A 23,718-nucleotide genomic window follows, 5' to 3' on the forward strand; every position below is an offset into this window, starting at 1 on the left:
TTTGTTGCACACCCTTAAGGCGATTCCGAAGTGTTGATCGTGGTACGCCCCATCGCTGGGAGGCAATACGTTGAGATACACCATTTGCGATGTCGGCAAGCGCCCGATGGACTTCAAATTCGGTATACTGAGCCATTAGGCAATGAAAAATGTATCCTGAGTAAATAAAGCGATAAGCGGTGATAATTTGAAGTTGGGGGTTATCTAGAAAGTCGGTGGCTGGGCATCATTTTTTTGGTGGGCCAGAAGCAGGGGTGGGCCAGAAGTGGGTGCTTTGACTTACTCAGTTGCATGTTCAGCCTGCCTGCTTCGATACCGGTTTCTGCCCATACACGACATGTGTAACGACAAAGGCTAGCGATCTATTACACGAGCTCTGATAGAGAAACTCACATGTCGTATGCACCATTATATGCACCTTCGGTCATTTCCCTACGCACCCCCTCGACCTGTGCTAGAACGTCGGCCTCGGAGCGTCCCAAAATACCACAGAATGCCCGTAAGGTGAAGCCTTCTAAGCCTTCCAGTATCTGGGCTAGATTTGCGGATCCTAACTGTTGGTAGTACAAGCTTTTGGGCCAGGGGCCGAGCGGAATCTTAAGTTTCTGGTGGAAGGTGCTTTTGAAGCCGACCTGCTTGGCCCACACTTCAACCTGTGGTCCTGGACATAGATCTCGTCCTGAAATCCTCATGACCTCTAGAAAGTCTGGTTCCATGACCAGGTAACGTGATCTCTCGTGTAGGAACCGTCATCTGAGTACACTTCAGGGTCCATCTCATGGAATTCTGCCCAGCCTCCCGGCTGAAGATGGCTCCAACCGACGTTAGAAATTGAATAGCGCTCTAGATGGAGTTTGACATACTCATAGATATTTTCCATCAACCGAGGCCAATCAGCGATGGATGCAGCCATGAAACGACAGAAAATGAAATCGAACTTCCTATCTTCAACCCAAGGGCTTTCCACATCGTCGACTTTGAACTTCACATTCGGAGGTACCCTGCCATCTCACTCTTAGTTATTTCTGTTCGCACCACCATCAGCGACAGTGTTCTCAAATATTAGTGACATACCACGTAGGCTGGATATTACTCAAATCAACGCCGACCACTTCGGCGTTCTCAAAGATGTCGCCCATCTCAATCGCCCCTTTTCCATAAATGTTAGGCAAGTGCTATTTATGTGACAAAGACACTCACAAATGCCAGTTCCAGTTCCTATATCCAATATTCTCTTCACATTGCGTCTGTCCAGAGGTACTAGGAACAATCGATTGCCAATAGCCTTCACCATCATCGCATGCGCCATGTCAAGGCGGTCAATCTCAATTTTATCGTTCGGTAAGACGTATGCTTTCATCGTCAGATGGTTAGCGAACTTCGAAGGATGGCTCTGCACTCACAGCCGGATCGAAATGCGTGATATCGCCGCCCATATTCTTCCGGATAATCAACGACACTCGATGATAATGACACTGTATAGTTAGATCTGCGAATAGCACTGAGTCAGCAAGCACAGCGAAACTACCAAGAGCAGTGGTGGGTTATGAAGGAGTATGCACACATCCGTCCCCCAAACATAGAGTCATTGTCGTCCATCTGTGCCAAATAGTCAGCGACATCATCCACAAGCTTTCGTTTACAGAGACATTGGAAGTTACCAAATCATCTTCATTCTCCAGAGGTGATGCTGCATAATCGGCTGTATTCGAAGATTCGGTAGTCATCTTTCTTGGCAGTAAGACGTAGGTGTGGAGAGGAGAAAAGGTGGACGTGACTTGGTAAGAGGCGGTGTGGGGGCTCTAAATAGGTTTCCCCCGACCAGGACAATCGCTTAGTGACTTATCACGCAGGTGGTCTTCGAATACATGTTTATTGGTGTTGGCTTGGAATGGGTCAGGCCTGTGGATTGTCACGGCTTGGCTGTTAGAAATCATTTACCCCTCATCTTGTGCCACACAGCCGCATGACACGCTCGCCAAAGTCCCATAGACATTCATCAATCTGATTTGGCCTTCTGTAATTTCCTTGCGACGTGTAAAGTCTTGAGACGTCTTCATAGTGCATCCGCTACTGCTACTAGGCCGCTACTGCTACTAGGAGACACACGGGGAAAATAAATGGTTGTCTTATGCATTTAAGTTCACTTTCTCGCGACCTTTCTTACGCAAGGCTTTCTTTTCGGCCTGCGCAAGAGCGTTTGCCATAGAACCTTCTGTTGGCAACATCAAACCCGGAGATTTCAAATACTTGTGTCAGAACCATTGCACTATTGCTCCGGCCTCTATTATAGGTCGCGACTTGGCCTATCATTCAAGATTTGTAAAGTTACCGAGGGTGCCACATGTTATCCAGCTTGATCTTTTTTGAGAAAGGTTCTTCGTCTCCCTAATGCCCGAATCTTCCTCAAGAGGTATAACGGATTTCTACCTTGATTTACCTTTCAACAAACAAAGTTGTTGGGTAGTGTATATTAGGTTTGTGGGCTTTCTGGCATTTTAGGATTAGGTTTCATCGGCCCAACACCTCTGTGGCTAGCCTGATGCCATCTTTCTGCTGACCTTCTAGTATTTAAACACAAATATGATGCATAACATGATAAGCAACGATTGGATACTTTATTATTCATATTCCGCTGAAGAAGAATCACCATGATCTGCGAATTTCGTCGCTTTTCGCTACTCCCGCCCGAGCTCCGCACTAAGATCTGGGACCTTGCAACTAGACCGGCTGGCTTTCGCGGGGTTCAGTATTTCTCAATCTTGCCACTCCATAGACCTCCCGAAAGATTTCAGCATCATGTTAGCAACCGGCTGCGACCACAGCAGAGCTTTCTCTTGGGTCCTCCTATGCCCACTAACGAAACAGCGCAGCCATCGTGGAACAACAGCGAATCTACATATGCGATCGACAGCGGGTTGTGGACTGCTTGCAAAGAATCTCGCGCGGCAATGTACCGCCGTTATAGGCCAGAAGAATGGTCCGACTTCTTACAGCAGCTGAAGGAAAAGCCGCACCTGCGTTGGGACATTGTGTATTGGAGGAACCCCAAACATTTCGATACGTCAGCGACATTCATGGTGAACGACATACATACCAATCGGTTTGTAACCGTCCTCCCGGCACAGGACCTCATTTTCATACAACCCTACGACCGCCCATTCAACCCTGCATGCATTTACGATTCGATGCCATTCGCTGCAGGGGACGCTGCTGGCTTTGGAGAATTATCCAACGTAGCCCTGGAATTCGATCCTTCATGGAATGTAATGGAGCTTCGGGAGTATCAGCGACAATGGAAAGCAGCTGTGCTGGATGATGAAGCCTGCCTGGCGCGTTTTCCTGATCGACCCAAAACGTACGAGCGATACGATACTTACGATCAACTGGTGACGGTCAGTCAGAGGAGCTGGACACAAAGTACAAACTTCTGGCTTGTGGATCGTCGACTGCGCCGAAAACGATCACCACCGGCACATGAACATCTTGAGAAGGCTCAGATTGTTTTTCATGGAAACGATTGTCGATTTTTCGCCATGCCAGCAGGCCGCGAGGATCAATTCTGCTATTACACACCAACGAAAAACCAGAACCTTGAAACGATTTGGGACTTTACTTTAGAGTTGGATCGAGTTGGCTCAGAACAGGTCATAGTCCAAGTAGAGGAGGGTATTTGTGGTATGGCCATCGAGCCCAAGATCTTTGAGGGGGTAGATACTGGGTATGTGAACCGATGGAGAGTCTTAGTGCAGGAGAGCAACAGTTAGTTTTGGGAGCTGTGTGTCAAGCTACGCAATGACGTTTCAAAAATTTATCACCGCTGGCTAGCCATCCTCGACCTGCCCCGAAAGATTCCTTGGATGTTGCCGCCCAACATCCTCAAGCTAGTTCACTTCCCACCCTTGAATTAGACATGGCTTTGAGCATCTCGTTCGGGTCAGTATCAGATGCCAGAGCGCAAAAGCAGGCGCTAGCCATTTCGCAAGCGAACCTGGACCCATGAAGTGCGAGATGTTTTTGAAATTCCAAAGAACGTTGAAGTATATTTAATGCAGTACAGGTTGAGGGAGTGTGTCCATAAAGCGTTGTGTAGAAACGAATGGTAGAAATGCAAGCTTGTTGTCAATATCCCGATTTTCCTTTCCACTTCGTCTCGTCTTTTTCCATCACAATTCATCTCATCCCTTTAACCTCAAATGCCAACCGGAGTTGTTGTTCTTTGGCCAGGATTCCTAACACGAACTGGCCAGTGAAGTGCGTGCAGCCTGGCAAAATTCCACGCCCGACCCATAGATCATGTATCCCACGTCGATATCCGCGATATGTTGCAACGTGCCTGCGCTGTACAGTCCACAAGCTGAAGTGATCTGCGCCAGCCCTTGTCCGTAGTCGTTCGCGTTGATCCACGTGTCCGCATCCCGACTACGATTGCAGATGAATGCGACAACATCCCCTTTGATGACGTACAAGGATCTGCCATGCGTTATGTGGGCATACCTCCCATCCTGAGAATCTATCAGAGATTTGAGACCCGCGACAGCGCTGTCGCAATTGCCGGGGTTCATCTTCTGCGTACAGCCGCACCAAGTAGTGCCTCTCCGTTGGAGGCGTGAAGCCCTGAAGCGGGGAATGGCGGACTTTGTGGACTCATCGTCGGAATGGGCAAGTCTCTTCAGAAGTGACATGTCAGGTGACTTAACATGAACCTCGTGGCCTGTGTCGTTGTAGTACGCCATATAAACGCCATCAGAAGCAGCTTCGGGAAGGGTGAATGCCGCTGACAAAGCAGCGAAAGTGACCAGAAGACTGACGATCAGTTGCATTGTAAATGACTTTGTAATATCCAGTGTATGTGTTTCGAATCTTGGCTATTTGGAAGGCTGAGTGATAGTCGCGGCAGAATACTGAACGCTGCCGTCGATGGTGGCTTTTAGACTTCATTTGTAAATTGGTCCCAGAGCCACTCTTCGTATGTTGTGTTGGTGAGCATACATCTCTGAGACAAAACAATGATCGCTACCTATCTTAGTACGGCGATCAATCATTCGCAGTATACTACTTTTTCATTGACCGTGGCTCGACATTGTGAGTGTGACCGGTAATCGTCGTAGTAGGAAGTCGGATGTACCCTCACTGGAGTGTGGAGGTTGAAGATGACGTCTAACACATTGCGCAACAGTCCGGTTCATGAGTACGACTCTGCTCCCTCGGGGAACCAAGACATAGGTACCTAGTAGCGTGATCGAGGACTCTGTACACATGTGTAGACACGGTTCGGTAACAATTTCGGAGACAAGCGAGTTTCTCTTTCCCATTTTGGTATGGCCTTGTACAGGATGGAGACGTCGACTCAAACGCATGGTCACCGAAAGATCAGAGTCACTTGCGAACCATGACGATCTAACAGCGATCCACAATGAAAGTGTCTTGGTGTTTCGGTACCTATAATCTCACCTGAGGCGCTGGTCGCTATGGAACGTTAATGATCACATTCTCAGGCGTATCATGAGATAAATAGAAGTATGTACAAGTAATGATTTGATGAAAACGTTGAAGAATGCATTAGGGTGGCCACAAAGACAACTAATGTACCTTCACTCAGCAATAAAATCTACTTTTGGTGTCTTGCTTTATACTTAGGTTTGAAGATAAAGGTAACTTTGCATACATAAGTATCTGGTGTGTTAAGTATCGCTAGACGCCTCCTTTACTAATGAACACTTAACGTACATGGAATCCTACGTATGAAGGGCGATATGGAAGTTTGCAGTGACGTTCTACTAGAGTAAACATAGTAGGCCGGCTCTTATTTCTGTAAGATTTTGACGCCCAGAACATGGTTGGTATATTGCTAAGTCTAAACGACCCAGCGGCTATTGATCTTGGTGAACTGGTAAACGGGTTGGGACACAGGAAGAACCATATATGTCTTTCGTGAATTATACTGTTCCAATCAAGAAAGGTACAGGCCGATTAAGGTAACCCAATGAGAAATTTTCGTTCGTCTAACAAATTTAGACTTCTAAGAGGTATACACCGAAATTCAGCATCAGACTATGAAGTAAAATCACACAACGCACGCCTGAGACCTCAAAGCTGGCTGTGTCCAAATATCTCGTCGCCTCTCAGCCTCCTCCCTGTGTCATTCAAATGGGTTCTTGTGTTAACCGTCATAATGTCCTCTCTCAAAGAAGATAACGTGTCCTTGACAGATGAGGCTTGAGCTACTTCTATCAACGATAGAATCCGCTCGGCTGCGAAGAAGACTGTATCGATCTTACCCGACATTACAGAAAACGTGCGACCACGTCGTGAAACTGTACATGTCCGATCGTCATGCGCCCCGACAGCCTTGGTCTTGATGGAAAGTTGTGGGCCGACGTATCGGAAAAGCTGGGAGAATGACGGGAGGTATTTCTCAATTTGCTCTTCCATGAGACATCGTTTCACCGTGATGACCTCACTGCATATACCATCGCGAACAGCGTGTGCTTCTTCCGCCGTCGCGAATTGGCCCAAAGGCGTATGCGGAACACTGGATAACGTAAAAAGTCCAGGAGCTTCGGTGGGATAAACTGAGCATAGCGGCCCGTCAACCAATGTTAGAGCTGGAAAGTCTGGCGGGCCTTCGTAGTAGAGTAACAACGTAGGCTCGTAGAGAACGGGGATATCGGGTTTACTGTAGTGGCCCCAGGTGGCATCGATGGCAAAGTCGAAGCACTCGTCGTCGATATATACAGCGTCTTCCGTATCATCAATTCGACGTATGCGATGTCCCAGTTGTAGGACGTCTTTCAACTCCGCCTCGAAGTAGGCGCGAGCTTTCGTAAGAAGAAGCACGCGCTCAGAGGTGCACATGATCCCAGAGACATTGGTGAGCTCAAAACTAGTCGGCAGGGCCTCTGTGAAGTGGACGCCGCTCGAAGTCATGATGGTTCGATATGTACCATAGTCGAGAAGTGAATCATGGGTGGGGACCGCGTAGATGTTGTTCGGAACGCTACGGCTAAGATCCGGGTAGCGCTCGATGAAGCGTAAGAAGCCATCTCGAGATTGGATGCGCGTTTCGCTATGTCGGGGATAGTGGAAGCCCATGTGGAGGCGAAATTGGTTGTTGCCTGAAGCCTCGTGTAAGAGACGATCGTGCTGCTCAAACAACTTTACCCTGAATCCGAGGGCGCGAAGGGAGGTTGCAATGTGACAGCCATACCAACCGCCTCCAATGATGCCGAAGCTGAATGGCTTCAAACCATATTGGCGGGGTAAATGGAACGGCGCAGACTTGGGAATGGATGTTGGCTCCATTGATCGGGAATGATGAAGGATGACGCCGCAACAGTAGGATGGTTCACGGAGGGCAGTGTGGACGGCCCAGCTCTGGTCATGCGTCAGTTGACATGAGGACTTCAATTTTATGTGGCGACGATCAACTACGGTGACTTCTCACCGGTTCCGCGGGGACCTGAGCTGGCTTATATGCCCTTCGAGGACAATCCTTGGTGCCTCGGACCAGGCAGTGCCAGCGCCATCTGACGTATTAATAGGAGTGACCAAGACTGTTGAGGAATAAAAGGCTTCCTCCAGAGGTCCGTCACGCGCTTAAAATGCAGACTTGTCAAGGAGCTGTCACGTACAACCGGACCTAGTCTCGTTGAAACTTTTCTCTCGGTTTCCGATCCATCTTCAAAGTTTGTCCGTATCACAGTTCAGAATGCATCGTGTTCACTCGTTCTCCGTCAATTCTCGAACCATAATTGCCCTTTGGGTGGGGACTTGAACAGGCAGATTTAACCCATATCTGCGGCGCATCCCAGTTCGACACATTCAATTATCTCACTGATCAAAACAGACGCTACAAGAATTTCCCCAGAAGACCACACGCCAAATCATGGAGGCTTGAGACCGCTTGTGGCCCAACGGTGACAATGCCTGTCGTGAATACACCAATTATTGCCGCTCCAACCAGCCATAGATCTAGGTTGCTTGCGCGAAGGGCACTCATCCTCATATCCGCAGTTTGAAGATGCATGGGTCGCAGCTCCCTTCCACGATCGTCCAATACACCACTTGCTCCATTCTCCTTTTTGGCAATCTCATCATCGCGACAGATCTCGAATCTTAGTTCGTGATCGTACATAAACTCCTCAATGAGATCCGCCGCGAGCACCTTTCGGCGACTCGCTAGATTCGCAATGCGTTGCATTCGGAGCGCATCACGTTGAAAGTGACCTTCTTCATCACGCATGAGTTTTCCAACCTTCTCTTGAATCTCCGCCGGAGTGAAAGTCTCCTTCTTCACGGATAAAGCTACCCCAGCTGAGTCAAGAGCAAGAACTCGGGGCAGCTGATCTCCATAAATCCCCATGCTGAGCATGGGAACGCCGTGCCAAAGACTCTCGTTCGCTGACGAGGGTCCAACATGGCTGAAGAAGAGCCGAGTAGAGGGGTGCGCAAGTACTGCTCGTTGAGGGGCAAAGTCGACAAACTTGAGATGCGGATGCTTGTTCTCGAGGAGCTCAGTGCTACCGAGAGTGATTCGGCTGCCATCTGACATGGTGTGAATTATACTGTCGGTCAGAGCTGAAAAGGCAGCCTTGCTGGCGCCACGTATGGCCCACAAAACACCATTTACGTGGCCTGCATGCAGAGTAGAGATGATGCCTGCTTTTAAGCTTTGCAATCTTTCGCGAGAGAGAATTACATGCGTGCCGAATGCGACGAACATGGTCCTGTCGTGAGTCTGGTAGAACTCGGAAAGCTCTGCATCCAACGGAGCGTATTCATCTGACAAAATTGGTCCGATGGCATGTAGCAAAGGTGGCGTCTCTTTAGGCGTCTCAAGGCCAACGAAGGAGTTCACCAACACCAAGTGATCCGGCTTAGGTAACATAGGAAGAATACCCAGCCCCTTCTTTGCGCGCATTCTCTTTGTCGTCAGGAAGAGATCGGCGAAGGCAATTGGGTGCTTCAGCAAGTATATGTCTTGGTTGAAGCGGTCCCACATGCTCGCATGCTCGCTGGTCTGAACCCGGGGCTCAAGACCTACGCGGCCAGGGATGTAGGGCACAGGGCACATAAAGTACGGCCACTGGGGCCACATCGTGGCTAGAGGGAGATTGTACTCTCTCTGCATGTCCCGAGCTGCGTCGACATGGAAATCCGCAAAGAGGAAGTCTGGCCGTGTGGTCTCGACGACACGCTTTAGGTTTTCGTAGGTCTCGGACCAGAAGGCGTCGAAGAACTTCTTGCCCTCGATCCAATTTCGAAGGCCATTGCCACTCCAGCTCCACTCGCTAAAGAGGATGTAGAGTCTGTCTTCTTCCTCTGGTGTGATGGCACGTCCTACTACATGAACGGCGGAGACAAACGGATAAGGGTTGGCATAGCCCTCACGGCCAGCAAAAGTGGCGAACTCGATGGTGTGTCCTCGTTCATGGAGATATTTGCAAACTTCGAACATGGGAGCTGTTAAGACGAAACGTATTAGCCTTGAAAATATGACGTAACCATCAGACTTACCTGAGTTTGTTGAACCACCAGCTGTAACAACGACTAGTATTTTGCGCGGAGGGAGGAGGGGCGGATTTTTCTTTGACAGCGCCATCGCCATGAGATGAGGGTATAGTCCTGCGATTCAGACTGAAAAGACAATTTGTAAAAAGGGAAGAGCAAAAAGAACGTCTGGAAATGACGTTCAATGGGGGGAAATCATTCAGTAGGATGACCTATTCCGAATCCACTGAGGTTGTAATGAGCCAAATGTCAGGAAAATTCATGCACTAAGAGTTGCCGATATTTCCCAGAAACCGCAGATGGGCAGGAAGTTACCAAGTTAGCATTCGAGATGATACTTCTACCTTGGTTCGACTTGCGTCCATGAATGCGGCTGCCTTGACGTGATTCAGTCTACAGGAACTAATGTGATCAGGAGTAACCCCAAGATAGAAGGTGGGCCAACTGCCTGGCGGTATGAATGACGTTAACAAGGTCACTTATCTCGCCAAACTGTCTTATTGGAGGAGTATGCTCGTGATCCTGCAGAGGAAGTCCCAATCCTTCAGAATGACTTGGCTCACTGTCGTGTAAACTGCACACCCTCCGCCAGTGGCCCCTGGTAGAGATGTCGGTACCTTTCGTTCCTAGCTAGCATTGAATCAAAAATACTCCCGCCCACACCCCTGTAGCCTTTGTATTTGCTAGCGGGTGCGGGGGTTTCCACGCGGAAGCGGCGTTGCGGCTGAGGAGCTTGTCGTTCATCCCATGTGGTCCAAGCTGCTAAGCACTAAGCCTGTAACCAAGCGAGCGACAGTGTGAGGAATGCAACTGATGTTTAGCCTGGCTGCAGTGTTGTCACCCACCTGGACAGTTGTGTGTGTGGGCGGGATGGACCTGCCGAGACGCCGTGAGTGCAACGTCGGCGAGATTGTCTGACGTCGTGGGCCGATTACATCCCTCAGGATCTGACAGGATTTTATTGATTGGTCAACGATTACAAGACATGCGGTTGACGAACCATAAGTTTGCCCTTCGGTTAGATAGCTGGGAAAAAGAGTTCTGGTCTAGGCTCTGCGGAGTGGTATCCCTGTTCGATCCGTTGAGCCTAAGTTGATGTAAACGAGGGGATGAGGTATTCGTCTCTCCCTGGCAGCTTACAACCCACCATCTGCTGACACCGAGAGACGTATCCCGTACGACAACGGAGGGCTTCTTCGTGGGTCGGCTGAGAACGCCATAGGATGGCTGGTGTGGGGTAGATCAGGGTGAGAAACAAGGCCGGAAGGTTGATTGATGTTTCAATCAACCCCGACTAGTTGTGCATGGCGTTATCAAGCATTGTGGCTGGCAACAACTTGCTGTACCTAGCCACCGCCGTGCAGCTCCAAGACATCACTGTTGAAACTTGGCAAAGGAGACAGCTTTCTCCGCCAAGCTGCGGAGACGCCCGCATGTCCGGCACTGTTCCCGCCCAATGAGTTGACCCCCGCGCCACGAGAATTAGCGTCGCGAGATTTTATCCCAAACTGGCCACACTAGACAGGGGTACGTGATTGATGCCCCTGCAAATGATAGGGCTGGCCAATGAACACGGATATCACGAGATTGGGTCCCGCAGTGATATTTTGGTGTCGTGGATTTCCCATGCTTCGATCCCCTCTCGCGGGTGCCTAGACTCCAGTTAGTGTGTGAGAGGTGGCAGGATATTCATCTAAGCGGTACAGGATCTGACGATGCACTAAGTATCGAAGGAAGTGGTGGCTTTTTCTCGCCTCACACGGACATTCTTTCAAGCCTATTGCCGTGCTCTAATAACGCCCTGAGAGGTCGCTCTCAGACTACACCCCCCATCACCCCAGGAGGCCCTAGTTTCATGGTCCCGGAAAATGAGTCCACTACGTCTATGGAGCAAAAGTCCTTCCAGCATAATCCGGATCCAATCCGTCGGAATGGCGCTTCGGTTATCGATGAATCAATCATTGCCCCGTTGAGTCTTACGAGCTTCCTTTGGTCCGCCCCATTGAATGACGGGCAGGAACATCGCAGCACGCTCAGACGACATTGGAGTCTTCACGAAGCTTAGACTTGCCATGGAGTGCAGATGAACTAGTTGCGGCTGAATGTCTAGTCTACAGCTCTTACGATATTTTATGTAGCTGCCTGCGAAGTGGCATACTTAGCGCCCGTTATTGAGAGGGCTCTCAGGATCGTACACGTCAGTCGTGATGACATCTGGATACTCCATCATGCCTTGCTTCAACACCGCCTCAATGATTTCCATCGTAACAATGGTCTCGTCCAAGGGCAGGACGAGACTCTCCAGCTTACCGTCCCGCAGGCATCTGGCACACTCGTCTGCCTCCCAGTAGAGCCCGCGGCCCCAACCACCTCGCCCGCTATCCTGTGGGAATGGGCACTCAATGGTCTCAACCTTGCCACCGTCATCCGTCTTGATCACCTTGTAGCTGTGCGGACGGAAAGCCGGACCGCAAATTTGGATCTCGCCATCTGACCCCTGGACCTTGATGGCTGGGCCGCCTGTGAAGCCAAAATCGACACCTGATCCCAGTCGGAGAGTTGTCATGCCTATCCCCATGGTGTTTTGCTTCGGGAATTGGACAATGAAGCTGGCTGCCTCGTCGATGCCTGTGTGATACTTGCTTACAGCCGCCGCAATCGGCGCAGGTGACTCCTTCTTCTCATGCGGCTGAAGGTGGTAGAGGATCTGCATGATCCAAGTGAGAGAGTAGACGCCCAGATCAAACATAGCACCGCCAGCCAGGCCAGGGTTAATCATACGGTCTGAGTCATTGAAGTCCAGCCTCCCATCTGGGAGGTGTCGATGAATCGAGTTGTCGGCTGAGAGGCTCCAATTAGGCACATGAGAGACAATACGGTGCGGCAACACTCACCGATGACCCGATAAACAGTTCCAATAGCCCCAGCCGCTACCAATTCCCGCACCTTGGTGCTCAGTGGGAAAAACCGCGTCCAGACTGCTTCCATGAGGAACAGCCCCTTCTCCCGTGCTTTGTTGACCAGCTTTCTGGCCTGAGCAGCGTTGACGGTGAATGTCTTCTCGCAGAGAACGTGCTTCCCGGCCTTAAGTGCCAGCATAGCGTTCTGGAAATGATGGCTCACAGGGGAAGCCACGTAAATTATGTCTACATTCTCATCCGCCACAAGCTCGCGATAGGAGCCGTATGTCTTGATGGTGGCATCGCTCGGGGCCTGCACCTTGCTGACAAAATCCGCCGCTTTCTGCTTCGAGTTGGAAGATGCGACAGCGACTACCTGATGACGAACGTCATGTACGTCGCGGGTTGCTGGGTCGGTAAAGAGATCTCGCACGAAATCTGGAATTATCAATCAATGGGTACTAAGTCAAGCTCGGATTTCTGAGGAACTTACTCGCTGCAATATGGCCAGTGGCCATGATGCCCCATCTTAGTGTGAACTCCGTGGTTGAACCCATGTTGGCATACGTGGAAATTGCGATGATGAATGTTAGGGAGAGATTGAAGAGATAGAGTTTTGACCTGTGCGACTGCTATTGTGACCAGATGTAAGGGAGCGTCGTTCGTTAAGGACACATTTTGTCTAATCCAAGCATTCGGACTATCTTCGGGGTCAGCTGGATTTCATCCCTTGCGTCAATGTCTTGATCTTGGCGATCACCCAGCCACCCAGCACAACCTTCGTCGGCCAGCTTATCGAGGAGTTTGGATCAATCGGAAATCAATCGAACTTGATCATGTTTGGTGCTGAGATGGTAAAGTTCATCATTTTGCGAGAATTACATGATGCTACAAAGTTTTTCTCACTGGGCTTTCATAGCCTTCTCAATTCCTCTCTCAATGGTTTCAACCATCTTGTCCGTCACATCCCTTGGGGCGGTCGGAATCTCGTGCCCCGCAGGATGCTCCCAAAACTGTCTGGTCTCCTCCCGAGACATCTGCACCAGCTTCATACAGGTTTCAAGGTCCTTGTCTTGAGCCCCGACGAGATGCACCGTGGGAATTCCAAGCACAGGCTTACCAGCTTTATCGAGATCATTCTCACAGTATCTGAGAGTGTTTGTCTCTTTCAGTTCCTTCTCCGAGAAAGGAGGACCACCACAAATAAACACTGCGAACGCGAACGGCGAGGGGAACGTGTCCCGCGCAATCAGCATAGCAGCAAGAGCCGCGCCTTGAGAGAATGCTAACACGCCGTCGAATGGGCCTTCAGACGTCACATATTCCTCGAGATCGTCCACCGCTTGGATTATGCTGCCGTACTTATCGGTATCGTAGTATGCGAAGTATTCAACATTGGGTCCGGCTATAAGATTGATACCTGCGCTTGTTAGTTTCGAGTCATAAACGTGTCTATCAGAACTTCATACCTGGAGCAGCTGGCCATTCTATGGCCCCCTCCACAAAATCGAACGTTGCAGAGAAGCTCTTTGACAAGGCACTGCGAATTGCGGCTGCGTACTGTGTTAGTGAGCGTTTGCGTGTATTCAATGTAGGCATGTAGCCCACCAGTCTGAACCTGGAAGATCTGTGTGTTGTCAGCGGATGGCGTGTTGCGCATGTTACCCATGAGTAGCGAAGCGAACCTTGCTGCTTGTTCCCATTCCATGGAGGCAAAGAATGCGCATTTTGCCGTTGAAATACACTTGGCCAGTTGACAGATAGTTTTCCTTCTGCACGTTTCCAGTCTTCGTTGGAAATGTGAAGCCTCGGGGCCAAATCTCAATTGAAAGTAAGAAAATAAGCTGGAAATCGAAATTTGGTACTTCGACAATCCAATTCATAATACAACGTCCGACGCATAACTGATATCACTCATGCTTCTACTCTCCGCCGACAACCGGATCTGCCTGAAAACCACATTCATATGCCCAAAAAAAGAATCAGTCCTCGACAAGAATTCTTCCCCACGTCAAGCACCTCATTGGCGTCGCCTCATTTTCAGCCACGCCTTTTCTTCTGCCGGTCCAACCCAATCCTTCAGGATCCTACCCGCGTGCTAGCTTTTGCGCGTCGTGCATGGTCAAAAGCTTGGAAGCGGCCACTTGAAGACCCCTGACGACGTGCGACCCCGTCGAAGGATCAGCAGCCCTGCCCCCAACCAGTCAACGCTTACACCTACGCCAGTAGGGCGCCGTCAGCTTGCGTGATGAAATGGCATTCCGTCGTTTCCGCCGGCGTGAGACACTAGCATTCAGCACCTCAGCGCCTCAGCCTTCAAGGGCTGTGCTGCCTCGCAGGCTCGAAGCTCAATCCGGTGCCTGTCTCCCAAGCTGTTTATGGAAACAGACACGTATAGCAACTTTCTAAAATGGAGGAGTTACTGAATACATATCACAAGTCGAACGAGAAGCGCGCGGATGAGCGCGGTGTGAGGGCTTTCGTCCTTGTTTCATTGTCCCGTCATCATTCTTCGTGTGTCGTGTATCAGCGTCGCATCAGCAATACCCATGTCATCTAGACCAAGCGAGCTGCAAGGGACCTCAGCATAGACGGGGTGATTTTCGTTTGTCGACTTGCTCCAGTCAGCGTGCATAACCCCCTTTAGACGACTGCACTCTCGATACGGGGCAATTGGCCGAGCCTTTCTGCCATGTCTCAATCAGGAGGGCACTGGCGGCCGGTGTCGCTCCCTCCCCTCCGCACCGCACGTTATTCGGGGTATCCTGAATATCCCCAGCTTCCTCCAATCACCCACGATCCGTTACACGACTTGTATCGAGTCCCTTTCCTGAACAAAAATCCAGTGTATCAAGCTGGACCTTACATGACGGAGTCAAGGATGTCTGATTCTGTCGTGGAAAAGGCATCCGTGACCGAAAGGCATCGCGACACAGCATACGATCCAGCAGCAAACCAGGCACAAAATGAGACTGTTTATGATCCGCCAGCGGGCTCCGCGGACAACACGATCAACGATGTCCCATTGACTCCCACACGGGCAGAAGAGCAGCCTACAGAGCAGAACGAGTTCATGAGTGGATGGAAATTATACATGCTCACAGCAGGGTTCGTCAATTTCAACTTCTGCACCATGTAGTTATTATTGCTGATGGAATCATAGAATCTGGATTTCTCTATTTTTGTCTACTTTGGAGACGACAATTGTTAGCACATCTTTGATTGCAATATCAGATTCACTAAGCGGGTTCGAGCTTCGAAATTGGGTCGTGACGGCATATTTCCTCACGTATACTGGTACGATATCTTGGGGGACTGGAAGCGCGTCGCTGACTGCTGCATTCTAGGTTTCCTGGTAATTTATGCAAAGTTGGCCAGTATCTTCGGGTCGAAAACAATGTTCATCTTCGCTTTGACAATGTTCACGGTATTCTCAATTGGCTGTGGATCTGCAAGTACCATGGAGCAATTGTGTGCAAGTTTCCATTCTATGGAAGAGTTTTCAGTCACTGACTATGTGCAGGATTATTCTGCGTGCATTCCAAGGAATAGGCGGTTCAGGCATCTACTCAATGGTCCTAGTCATTGCGCCAGCACTCGTTCCCAAGACAGAGTATGGAAAATACATCGGCATTATCTCCTCCGTCTTCGCCCTCGCTAGTATCACTGGTCCTCTTGTTGGCGGTGCCATTTCTAGCAGCACATCATGGAGATGGGTATTTTTGCTGAAGTGCGTAATCCATTATCCCCCCGGAAGCAAAGGCGCAAAGTAAAGTTGAGTGCTAATTCGTCCTTGAAGTGGACCCCCTGGCTTTGTGGCCATCCTCCTAGTTGCGATATTCTTGCCAGCAAGCAAGTCGGAACGTACCACGGACTTCAGAACTAGAATGAAAGGCAAGTTCTCTCGGGGAACAACTCGACGTGTTGACTTCGTCGGAGCTGGCTCACTGCTGGGCGCTTCTGTGCTTCTGGTCTTCGCTCTTGAGTCAGGTGGTACACGTTACGCTTGGGATAGCTCGGCTATATCGTCGACTTTCATCTTTTCAGGCATTCTATGGATTGTTTTTATAGTCTGGGAGATTCGTCTAGAGCGGAAGAAGAATATGCCTCAGGAGCCCATCTTCATCATGGGTCTTCTGAAGGATCGCCAGTTGGCCAGCATGATGTTGTGAGTTAATTTCTCATCGATGCGTCCCTGCGAAGCTGACTGCAGCCAGCACGACTTTCTTCATCGGCTTCCCCTTCGTCACCATTCTCTTCATCATTCCACAAAGAGCCCAAGCCGTCTATGGCCTCAACCCAGTGCAGTCAAGTTTATCTGTCCTTCCACTGTTGCTCACCTCGCCATTTGCCACAGCAATCTCTGGAGTGTTGACATCAAACTACAACGTACCCCCCGCATACCTCATCCTCATTGGGTCTGTCATCCAGCTTATCGGAGTCGGTCTTTCAATTAGCATTCCGCTCACGGGCGACCACATTTCTGCCTCACAATATGGCTTCGAGGCCGTCATGGGAATTGGCTTCGGATTGACGCTCAGCACAGTCCTGACTCTAGGGCAGCTTATTGTCAGCAAAGAGAACGCTGGAATCGTGATGGGAGCTCTGACTCAGATTCGCGTCCTTGGCGGGACTATTGCACTAGCAATTTGGTAAGCTTTGCCCAAACAAGAAGTTTTAGAAGCAAGTTTGCTGACCTGTCCCAAAGCTCTGCAGTGCTTTCAAATGACTTGAGGGCGGGGCTTGCAGGACTCATCAAGCCTGGCGAGCTCGGCCAAATCGCCGAATCCCTGTCATCGATCAACGACTTGGACCCGGAGCGAGCCGCTGCAGTGCGACTCGCGTTTGCGACTGGGTACAAGCGACAATTCCAGATACTGACTGGCTTCAGTGGATTAGCTCTGTTGGCAGCATTGTTCTTGTTTAGTCGCAACCCAGTCACCGTCAAAGGCGCGACCTCCAAAGAAGCCCAGGGCAGCTCTATTGACTCGTATGAGCTAGCCGGGAGAGGGTCATCAGAGGAGCAGAGGAATGCTTGATGATCGGACATGTGACATAATTATATGCAGGCTCATGTCGAACCTCGCAAAATAGTTGTAGAGAGTGCTTACTATGCGAAAGGTAGAGAATGCATTGGCCAATGGGATGAGTTGAGTTTTGTGACTTGCTATCGCGGACCGGTGATATCATGCGTTCCGTCTCCGAGACTTCGTTTTCCGTCTTCAAAGGAATGCTGACCGCATAATGTTGTAATGCCACCTTCTAGAAAGAGGTCAGTTTAACGGGGCTGCGCGGGGAAGCCAAGGCATAAGCCGATAAGAAGATGATGTATTTACAGCCGAAGCGCTCTGCTCTAGATTTTGTGGACGCAGCACATTGTGCTTCTTCATCATGAATCTTAGCATTTTATCGCTCCTAGCACTGGCGACCGGTGTCCGCTCAGCAGCCCGCAATGTGTCGCACTCTGACAGTCTTAGTGTGCAGACCTCCACCGGGATCTTCACAGGACTGATTGACACGGATTCGCCCAATACTCGCCAATGGCGATCGATTCCTTTCGCAGAACCTCCTGTCGGGTCGCGGCGCTGGCAAGCTCCTGAGAAGCTTCAGCCCTCAACCAAACACCAATATGCGACGAAGTTTCCGCCTTCATGTCCACAGTTCGTGACGGCCATCGAATCTATGTGGAACCTACCTCTAACAAAGGGCAACTTGATTTACAATGGAGCCCAGAACGATACGTCGGGTCTGGTAGGCGAAGCAACATCTGAAGACTGCCTGTACCTCGCGATCTGGGCACCCACGAGCCCGCCACCTAAAGAGGGGTTCCCTGTTCTCTTTTTTATGACAGGCGGCGGCTTCGTGATGGGTGGCATTGAACTTCCCTGGCAGATCCCTACGTCCTGGGTCGAGCGGTCGCAGTCAGCAATCATCGTCACAATAAACTACCGCGTCAGCATCTTTGGCTTCCCTAACGCGCGTGGGGTGGCTGAAGGGGAGCAAAATCTCGGAATTCTCGACCAAAGATCCGCTCTCGAATGGGTGGAAAGCAACATCGCGGCATTTGGCGGCGATCCGAATCGTATCATGAACTGGGGCCGGTCGGCAGGTTCCATCAGCGCGGACATCCACGCCTACGCTTACCATGACGATCCAATTGCTCAATCATACTATATGGAGTCGGGAGTCATGACTGGATCCTATTCTTCGGGCCTCTTGGAGGACCCATCGCACTCTAATTTCACCTTCGTAGCACAGCATCTGGGCTGCGAGTCTCCTTGCGGCCCCAACTGCGAGGACGACGACGGCGCCGCGGAACTTGACTGCATGCGCCGCGTATCTTTCCCGCAGATCATAAACTTCATAGGACAGTACGGTGATCGAGGTGAAACGCCAGTTCTATCTTTCGGCTTGATCCCCGATGATCGCATTATCTTCCGCGACTACGATGAGCGCGCTGCGGCGGGGAAAATCGCTCTTCGCCCGTCCCTCATCTCCATGACGGCCAACGAGTTCTCATCGCTCACTCCATGGCCAAAGGATAACCTGACCGAAGGCCCTTGGCAGGCGCCGGTCACGGCCATGGACGTCGCGTGGGTGTGCTCGGCTTTCAATGCCACTGTTGCTCGCAACCGTCTGAGCACGTCCGAAGCCCCCGTCTTCAGGTTTCAATATGCTGCTGAGTTTCCCAATTTGAATGTGTACAGTTGGCTGGGCGCATATCACAACAGCGAGACGCCTTTGTTGTTTGGGACGTATGACCTGTTGGATCACATCGCGCCAACGACGGATTTCCAGGTTGAAGTTAGCAGGGCAATGCAGGATTATGTCATGGCGTTTGCTGAGGATCCGTATCATGGACCGCAGAAGAAATTTGGTTGGGAGCCGCAGGTTGTCAACGAGACTAATGGAGGGTTTGTACTTCGTTTTGGAGCAGGCGAGAAGGCGGTTCAGCGCATCGATGGGGTAGAGTTAGACGGGGTGTGTCAGGGGTTGGCAGAGTATGATCCATTCCCATGAGTCTGTTTTCAAGCAAAGTCAGATTGGAATTATTACTCAATCACCTCAGTCCTGTTAAAAGTCTAACTTTTGTGCTTCTGACATCGTCGTTGTCGTTGTTGTTATCACTATTATCATTATCATCATTGGCACCTTTCCTGAGCATATAATCCCTACTAGTTAAAGTTATTTGAATTTGAACACTAATAACTCTGCCTAGAAAAGACTGGGAGGCGACACAAATATCCTTCTGACTGGTTCTCAAAGTCATGGCTACTACATATTCTATGTGAAAACTACATCAAACTCTCCGAAGTCGGACATAGCATTGTTGAGGAGGGCGTAAGATCTTCTGATGGCCCCACGGGCTGTTTAGCATATCAGGAACAGGGAGAAACTCAAAGTTCAACACAAGAAGGACGAGAAATATGCGTAATTGTTGCATCGCTAGTTTTCTGCCTGGAAGTAATAGTCAGCAAATGATGTCTGATAGAATGCATGTTTCTTCGACGTACCAAAGCAGCCTCGCGGTCCCAGAGAGAATTGCATTCTCGTCAATGCTGCAGAGTCAAATTCCTCCACGCCATTTTCGTCTTTCTTGATCCATCTCTCTGGCATGAAACGCTTTATATCCGTCGTGGCAAAAGCATGTCCTTTGCGGCGTTCCCAAGCTGCCCGACTGGACTCGCTGCGGGCAGCATCTGGTATATATATGGGCTCGTTCATGAACTGAGCATTGCACATGATGTGGGATCCTTTCGGCACGTGATAACCCAATATGGTAGTGTCGATTATGGCAGAACGAGCTAGTAGAGGCACGGTGTTGGCGAAACGTAGAATTTCTTCCAATGTGCCATCAAGATAGGGAATTGAGGTGGATAGAATGTCAGAGGCGGATGGCACAGATCCTACAGGCACAGGTGAGAAGGCATCTTGAAGGCTTCTTCTGAGCTTTGATTGCTTCCCTTGGTTATCAGCCAGTGATCTTAAGCCCCAACCAAGTGTGATGGCGGTTGTTTCGTGGCCCTGATGCGAATGTTTAGCATGAGATCAAATTTGACAGGCACGTTGTGTCACTTACCGCTACCAGCAACATCGCAAGTTCATCGCGCATTGCCGTGTCACTGGATGCTGGGGAGCGTTGCCCTGTCTTGGCAAATGCGATCGCCTCACGCCGAAGGACTAGGTCCATGGCGCAAGTGTCTCCTTCGTCCTCAATAACTATGTCGCCCTGACTAGTGAGCTTCTCGAAGCGTAGACGGGCCCTCACAATCAGCCTATCAATCTCCTTATCCTTAAAGCTGCTGTAGTATTTGTATTGCTTTGACTGTCGAATCCACCAGTGGTGCTTGGCTGGGAATGGAGATCTCATAATTCGCTCAATAGTGCCGTTGACGTACTCGATTGCATGGTACATGATTGACCGAGGCGCCTTGGGAAACTCAATAGGCTCGTCTTTGTCAGAGCCTGATGCAGAACGTTCATTTTCGAGCGCCTTCATCTCGTCGCGGAGGCCAGTGAGTCGAGTTCCCAGCATAGCGATCCAGATGGAGTCAAACGCTGCCAACTCCAGATCATCCAAAGCCTTGAAAGGGTGCTCGCTTGCAAGGGCACATTTCCGACTCCAAAGTTCGACTAACTCAGACGCGCAGCGATGCACATTTGGAGCGACGACCTTTCGGAGAAATTGAGGCGACATGACATCCTGCCACAATCGCCTCTGTTCCTTGAACGCCGGGTTTGAGAGCTTGACCATACTCGCCTCAGGGACCAAAGGCTCGAAAAACGCAATGGTCGATGGAGCCCGATCGAACTCTCGAGTTCGACGGAGCAGTATGTCTTCAGTCTCCTGGGGATCGTCGATGAAGATGAACGGGCGCGAAAATGGACGCAAGAAGATCTGGACGATGGGCGAATTCAGGTTGCGACATTGCTGAAACGAGAAGCTTGCGATTTCTTTGGTTTTCTTGAAGTGGGAAAGAAGTCCTGGAAGATCCCCAAGGATTCTCTGCGCAGATTCTTTATTGTATGGGATGCCACTGTATGGCCTGGGTAACGCCCTTCGATAGAGAAGCAGAAGGCCACAAAATAGTAGACCAATAATAACCAGAATGGATGCCATGATGAGTGGATGTCTAGAACGGCAAACCCGCACTCTTTTGCGATACTATTTGATCGTAGCACAAGATCAAACGATATAATTGCCAAATCGTGCCCAGTGAGTTTTGAATCAACATTCGACGCGAAATATTTCGACTGTGAATGTACCAAAGGCGTGATGTGCGTTCGCTTCACTACTAACATATCAGCCATGTTACTAAAAGATTGTGGTCCACTGGCCATGAACCATAGGAAACATCCGATATGGTGTCACGGAAGAACACGGCACAGCCCTGGTGAGACATCTAGCGTGTAGGAGACGGGAAGGTTGACATCTGTCAGTATGTCATAGCCTTCGAAGCTATCTCAGGCAAGGCAACAGGATATTGACCGAATGATTCTATTCCCGTCCACGGCTCGATGTCGGTTGATCGTGGCCCACTAGCAAGCAGGAATCTCACCGCCCCAGTTGTGTTGTTTCGAAATATCGTTCTATCAGGATGATCTTGATTATCTCTTCATGTTGCATCTTATTTCGCGCTTATTTCTGACGCGCTTTTTCTGAGACGCACCTTTCCTGAAATGGATAAAACCTCGCGAAGAGTGGGTCGGGATGTGCTAGGATTGAGAGGGGTGCGTCTTATTGCGGAGAGGGGCGTTCGCTTCGCAATTTTGACACGGAGGGTGATTGTAAACAAACCAGGGCTCCATCCACGACCCGCCAGGTTGGTGTGGATGCAATCCGTGAACACGGCGCATGGGAAACTCGTGAAGCCAACAGTCCTGTCATCACTAGCGACATCTGAAGGACTCCTTGCAGTTGTATCCTGGCTAGTTCCAAATCTGCCTATCAACTCTCACCATCACCAGGCAGTAATGGGCAAGCTGATTCTTCCGAAGTATATTAAAATGGTAAACTCAGGAGATGGATACCACACGGGATAAAGTTCCGAACTTCTTGGTCACCTAATCCAGTGCTCATCATTTTGTCTCCACTTGTTGTTACAACCTTGAACCAGCAAAATGGCTGCTCCATCGACCTGCACGCTGCACAACTTGACTGGCAAGTTCAAAACCAATAAGCAGCTTTCAGACAGTTCTGATCCGCTTCTTGCTATTGTTAGTACCTAGACAGACTCTGACACGAACACGTTTTCTCCTTCCGTGATGCGGGCTACTGATTTTGCAAAACAAACAGCAAGGCATCAATTGGGCCATCCGTAAGGCAATGGGTGCCGTACCGATTGTCATCAACATCAAGGCCTGCCCCACTGAAAATGGCGTCGACGTGATCGAGGCCGAGAACGTCATTGGAGGGGGAATCCACAAAGCCAAGGAGCGTCGTTTGCTCAACTGGGACGTCGTTGAGCGTACCGATGCCAACTTTGGTCGTCTCAGGGTCCAGAATGGATGGTCGGCACTGTCCGATGTAAGCATTGCCCCTCCCCCACCTCACTAGCCCTGCAACATCCAAAATTCCAACCCATATTCTGTGAACCCTGCGGATAAGTCCCTTGCATGCTGGCGTAACTTCATTGGAGATCGTATGGAAGGATCCAAGGGAACACAGTATTGCGTGGTAATGGTCACATATGTTCACCGGCTGTGTTGCGTTGAGCTAATTGAGTGGGGCAGATCAAGGATAAATTCCTCACAGCTGGGCTTCAGAAGGAGCACAGTCAAGACCCTGTCATCATGATCAAGGTTGAAAATCTTGACCACGCATGGACTCAAGAGCAAACGTGGGGGTTCGAAGAGATTGACGGTATCAGACGTTATGTTCGTAAGATTGTTGTGACGAAGGAAGGCAAACGGGAGACGGCCCGCCTGGTCTTCGATTATGAATTAGCCTAAATAGTGCAGAACGGCGTAATTGCGCCACTGATAACAACTTAATGTTATTAATCATGTCTTAAGCCACATCCATGGATATGAATTGCCACCGTATATTGTTCAATGGAGTCCCAGCATATCAAATGACATAAACCTTTGTAGATTCAAACCTACCATTTTTACTGCAAGCCACCTCCACTTATTCAATCCCCTGCTAGGCGTCCATGCCTGCAGACATCTAAAATGGAGAGAATAGTTAGGGCTGAGAAGGCCGGTTCCAGACACTGACTAGCCTTGGCACTAACGACACTAAACTAGTCACTTGAATCGGGCCATCGTGCCGCTCAAACGGCTTCTGCCTAGACCATGCCCG

General features: G+C 50.0%; 8 protein-coding genes across 8 annotated transcripts; 3 read left to right on the forward strand and 5 right to left on the reverse strand.

Moving 5' to 3' along the window:
- Positions 1-6,592: 6,592 nt before the first annotated feature.
- Positions 6,593-7,095, reverse strand: COL26b_013036 (uncharacterized protein; the record flags this gene model as incomplete). Its single annotated transcript, XM_053185663.1, has 2 exons — positions 6,593-6,608; positions 6,644-7,095. The coding sequence occupies 2 exons, from the start codon at positions 7,093-7,095 to the stop codon at positions 6,593-6,595; spliced, it is 468 nt and encodes a 155-aa protein (XP_053030370.1).
- A 757-nt stretch (positions 7,096-7,852) lies between these two features.
- COL26b_013037 (uncharacterized protein) lies at positions 7,853-9,604 on the reverse strand (the record flags this gene model as incomplete). Its single annotated transcript, XM_053185664.1, has 2 exons — positions 7,853-9,465; positions 9,520-9,604. The coding sequence occupies 2 exons, from the start codon at positions 9,602-9,604 to the stop codon at positions 7,853-7,855; spliced, it is 1,698 nt and encodes a 565-aa protein (XP_053030371.1).
- Positions 9,605-11,671: 2,067 nt separating this feature from the next.
- Positions 11,672-12,970, reverse strand: COL26b_013038 (uncharacterized protein; the record flags this gene model as incomplete). The annotated part of the gene is made up of 3 exons (XM_053185665.1): positions 11,672-12,354; positions 12,408-12,851; positions 12,907-12,970. 3 exons carry the CDS (start codon positions 12,968-12,970, stop codon positions 11,672-11,674), a joined length of 1,191 nt encoding a protein of 396 aa, XP_053030372.1.
- Positions 12,971-13,315: 345 nt separating this feature from the next.
- COL26b_013039 (uncharacterized protein) lies at positions 13,316-14,121 on the reverse strand (the record flags this gene model as incomplete). Its single annotated transcript, XM_053185666.1, has 3 exons — positions 13,316-13,833; positions 13,883-13,966; positions 14,022-14,121. 3 exons carry the CDS (start codon positions 14,119-14,121, stop codon positions 13,316-13,318), a joined length of 702 nt encoding a protein of 233 aa, XP_053030373.1.
- Positions 14,122-16,540: 2,419 nt separating this feature from the next.
- COL26b_013040 (uncharacterized protein) lies at positions 16,541-17,452 on the forward strand (the record flags this gene model as incomplete). The annotated part of the gene is made up of 3 exons (XM_053185667.1): positions 16,541-16,581; positions 16,631-17,065; positions 17,122-17,452. 3 exons carry the CDS (start codon positions 16,541-16,543, stop codon positions 17,450-17,452), a joined length of 807 nt encoding a protein of 268 aa, XP_053030374.1.
- An 805-nt stretch (positions 17,453-18,257) lies between these two features.
- On the forward strand, positions 18,258-19,433 carry COL26b_013041 (uncharacterized protein; the record flags this gene model as incomplete). Its single annotated transcript, XM_053185668.1, has 1 exon — positions 18,258-19,433. The coding sequence occupies one exon, from the start codon at positions 18,258-18,260 to the stop codon at positions 19,431-19,433; it is 1,176 nt and encodes a 391-aa protein (XP_053030375.1).
- Positions 19,434-19,697: 264 nt separating this feature from the next.
- On the reverse strand, positions 19,698-21,168 carry COL26b_013042 (uncharacterized protein; the record flags this gene model as incomplete). The annotated part of the gene is made up of 3 exons (XM_053185669.1): positions 19,698-19,780; positions 19,928-20,438; positions 20,494-21,168. The coding sequence occupies 3 exons, from the start codon at positions 21,166-21,168 to the stop codon at positions 19,698-19,700; spliced, it is 1,269 nt and encodes a 422-aa protein (XP_053030376.1).
- Positions 21,169-22,535: 1,367 nt separating this feature from the next.
- Positions 22,536-23,366, forward strand: COL26b_013043 (uncharacterized protein; the record flags this gene model as incomplete). Its single annotated transcript, XM_053185670.1, has 3 exons — positions 22,536-22,631; positions 22,711-22,941; positions 23,148-23,366. 3 exons carry the CDS (start codon positions 22,536-22,538, stop codon positions 23,364-23,366), a joined length of 546 nt encoding a protein of 181 aa, XP_053030377.1.
- Between the last annotated feature and the right edge of the window lie 352 nt (positions 23,367-23,718).

Source organism: Colletotrichum chrysophilum (genome assembly GCF_026319265.1).
Source record: "Colletotrichum chrysophilum strain AFK26 chromosome Unknown scaffold_202, whole genome shotgun sequence".
Classification (NCBI taxonomy): domain Eukaryota; kingdom Fungi; phylum Ascomycota; class Sordariomycetes; order Glomerellales; family Glomerellaceae; genus Colletotrichum; species Colletotrichum chrysophilum.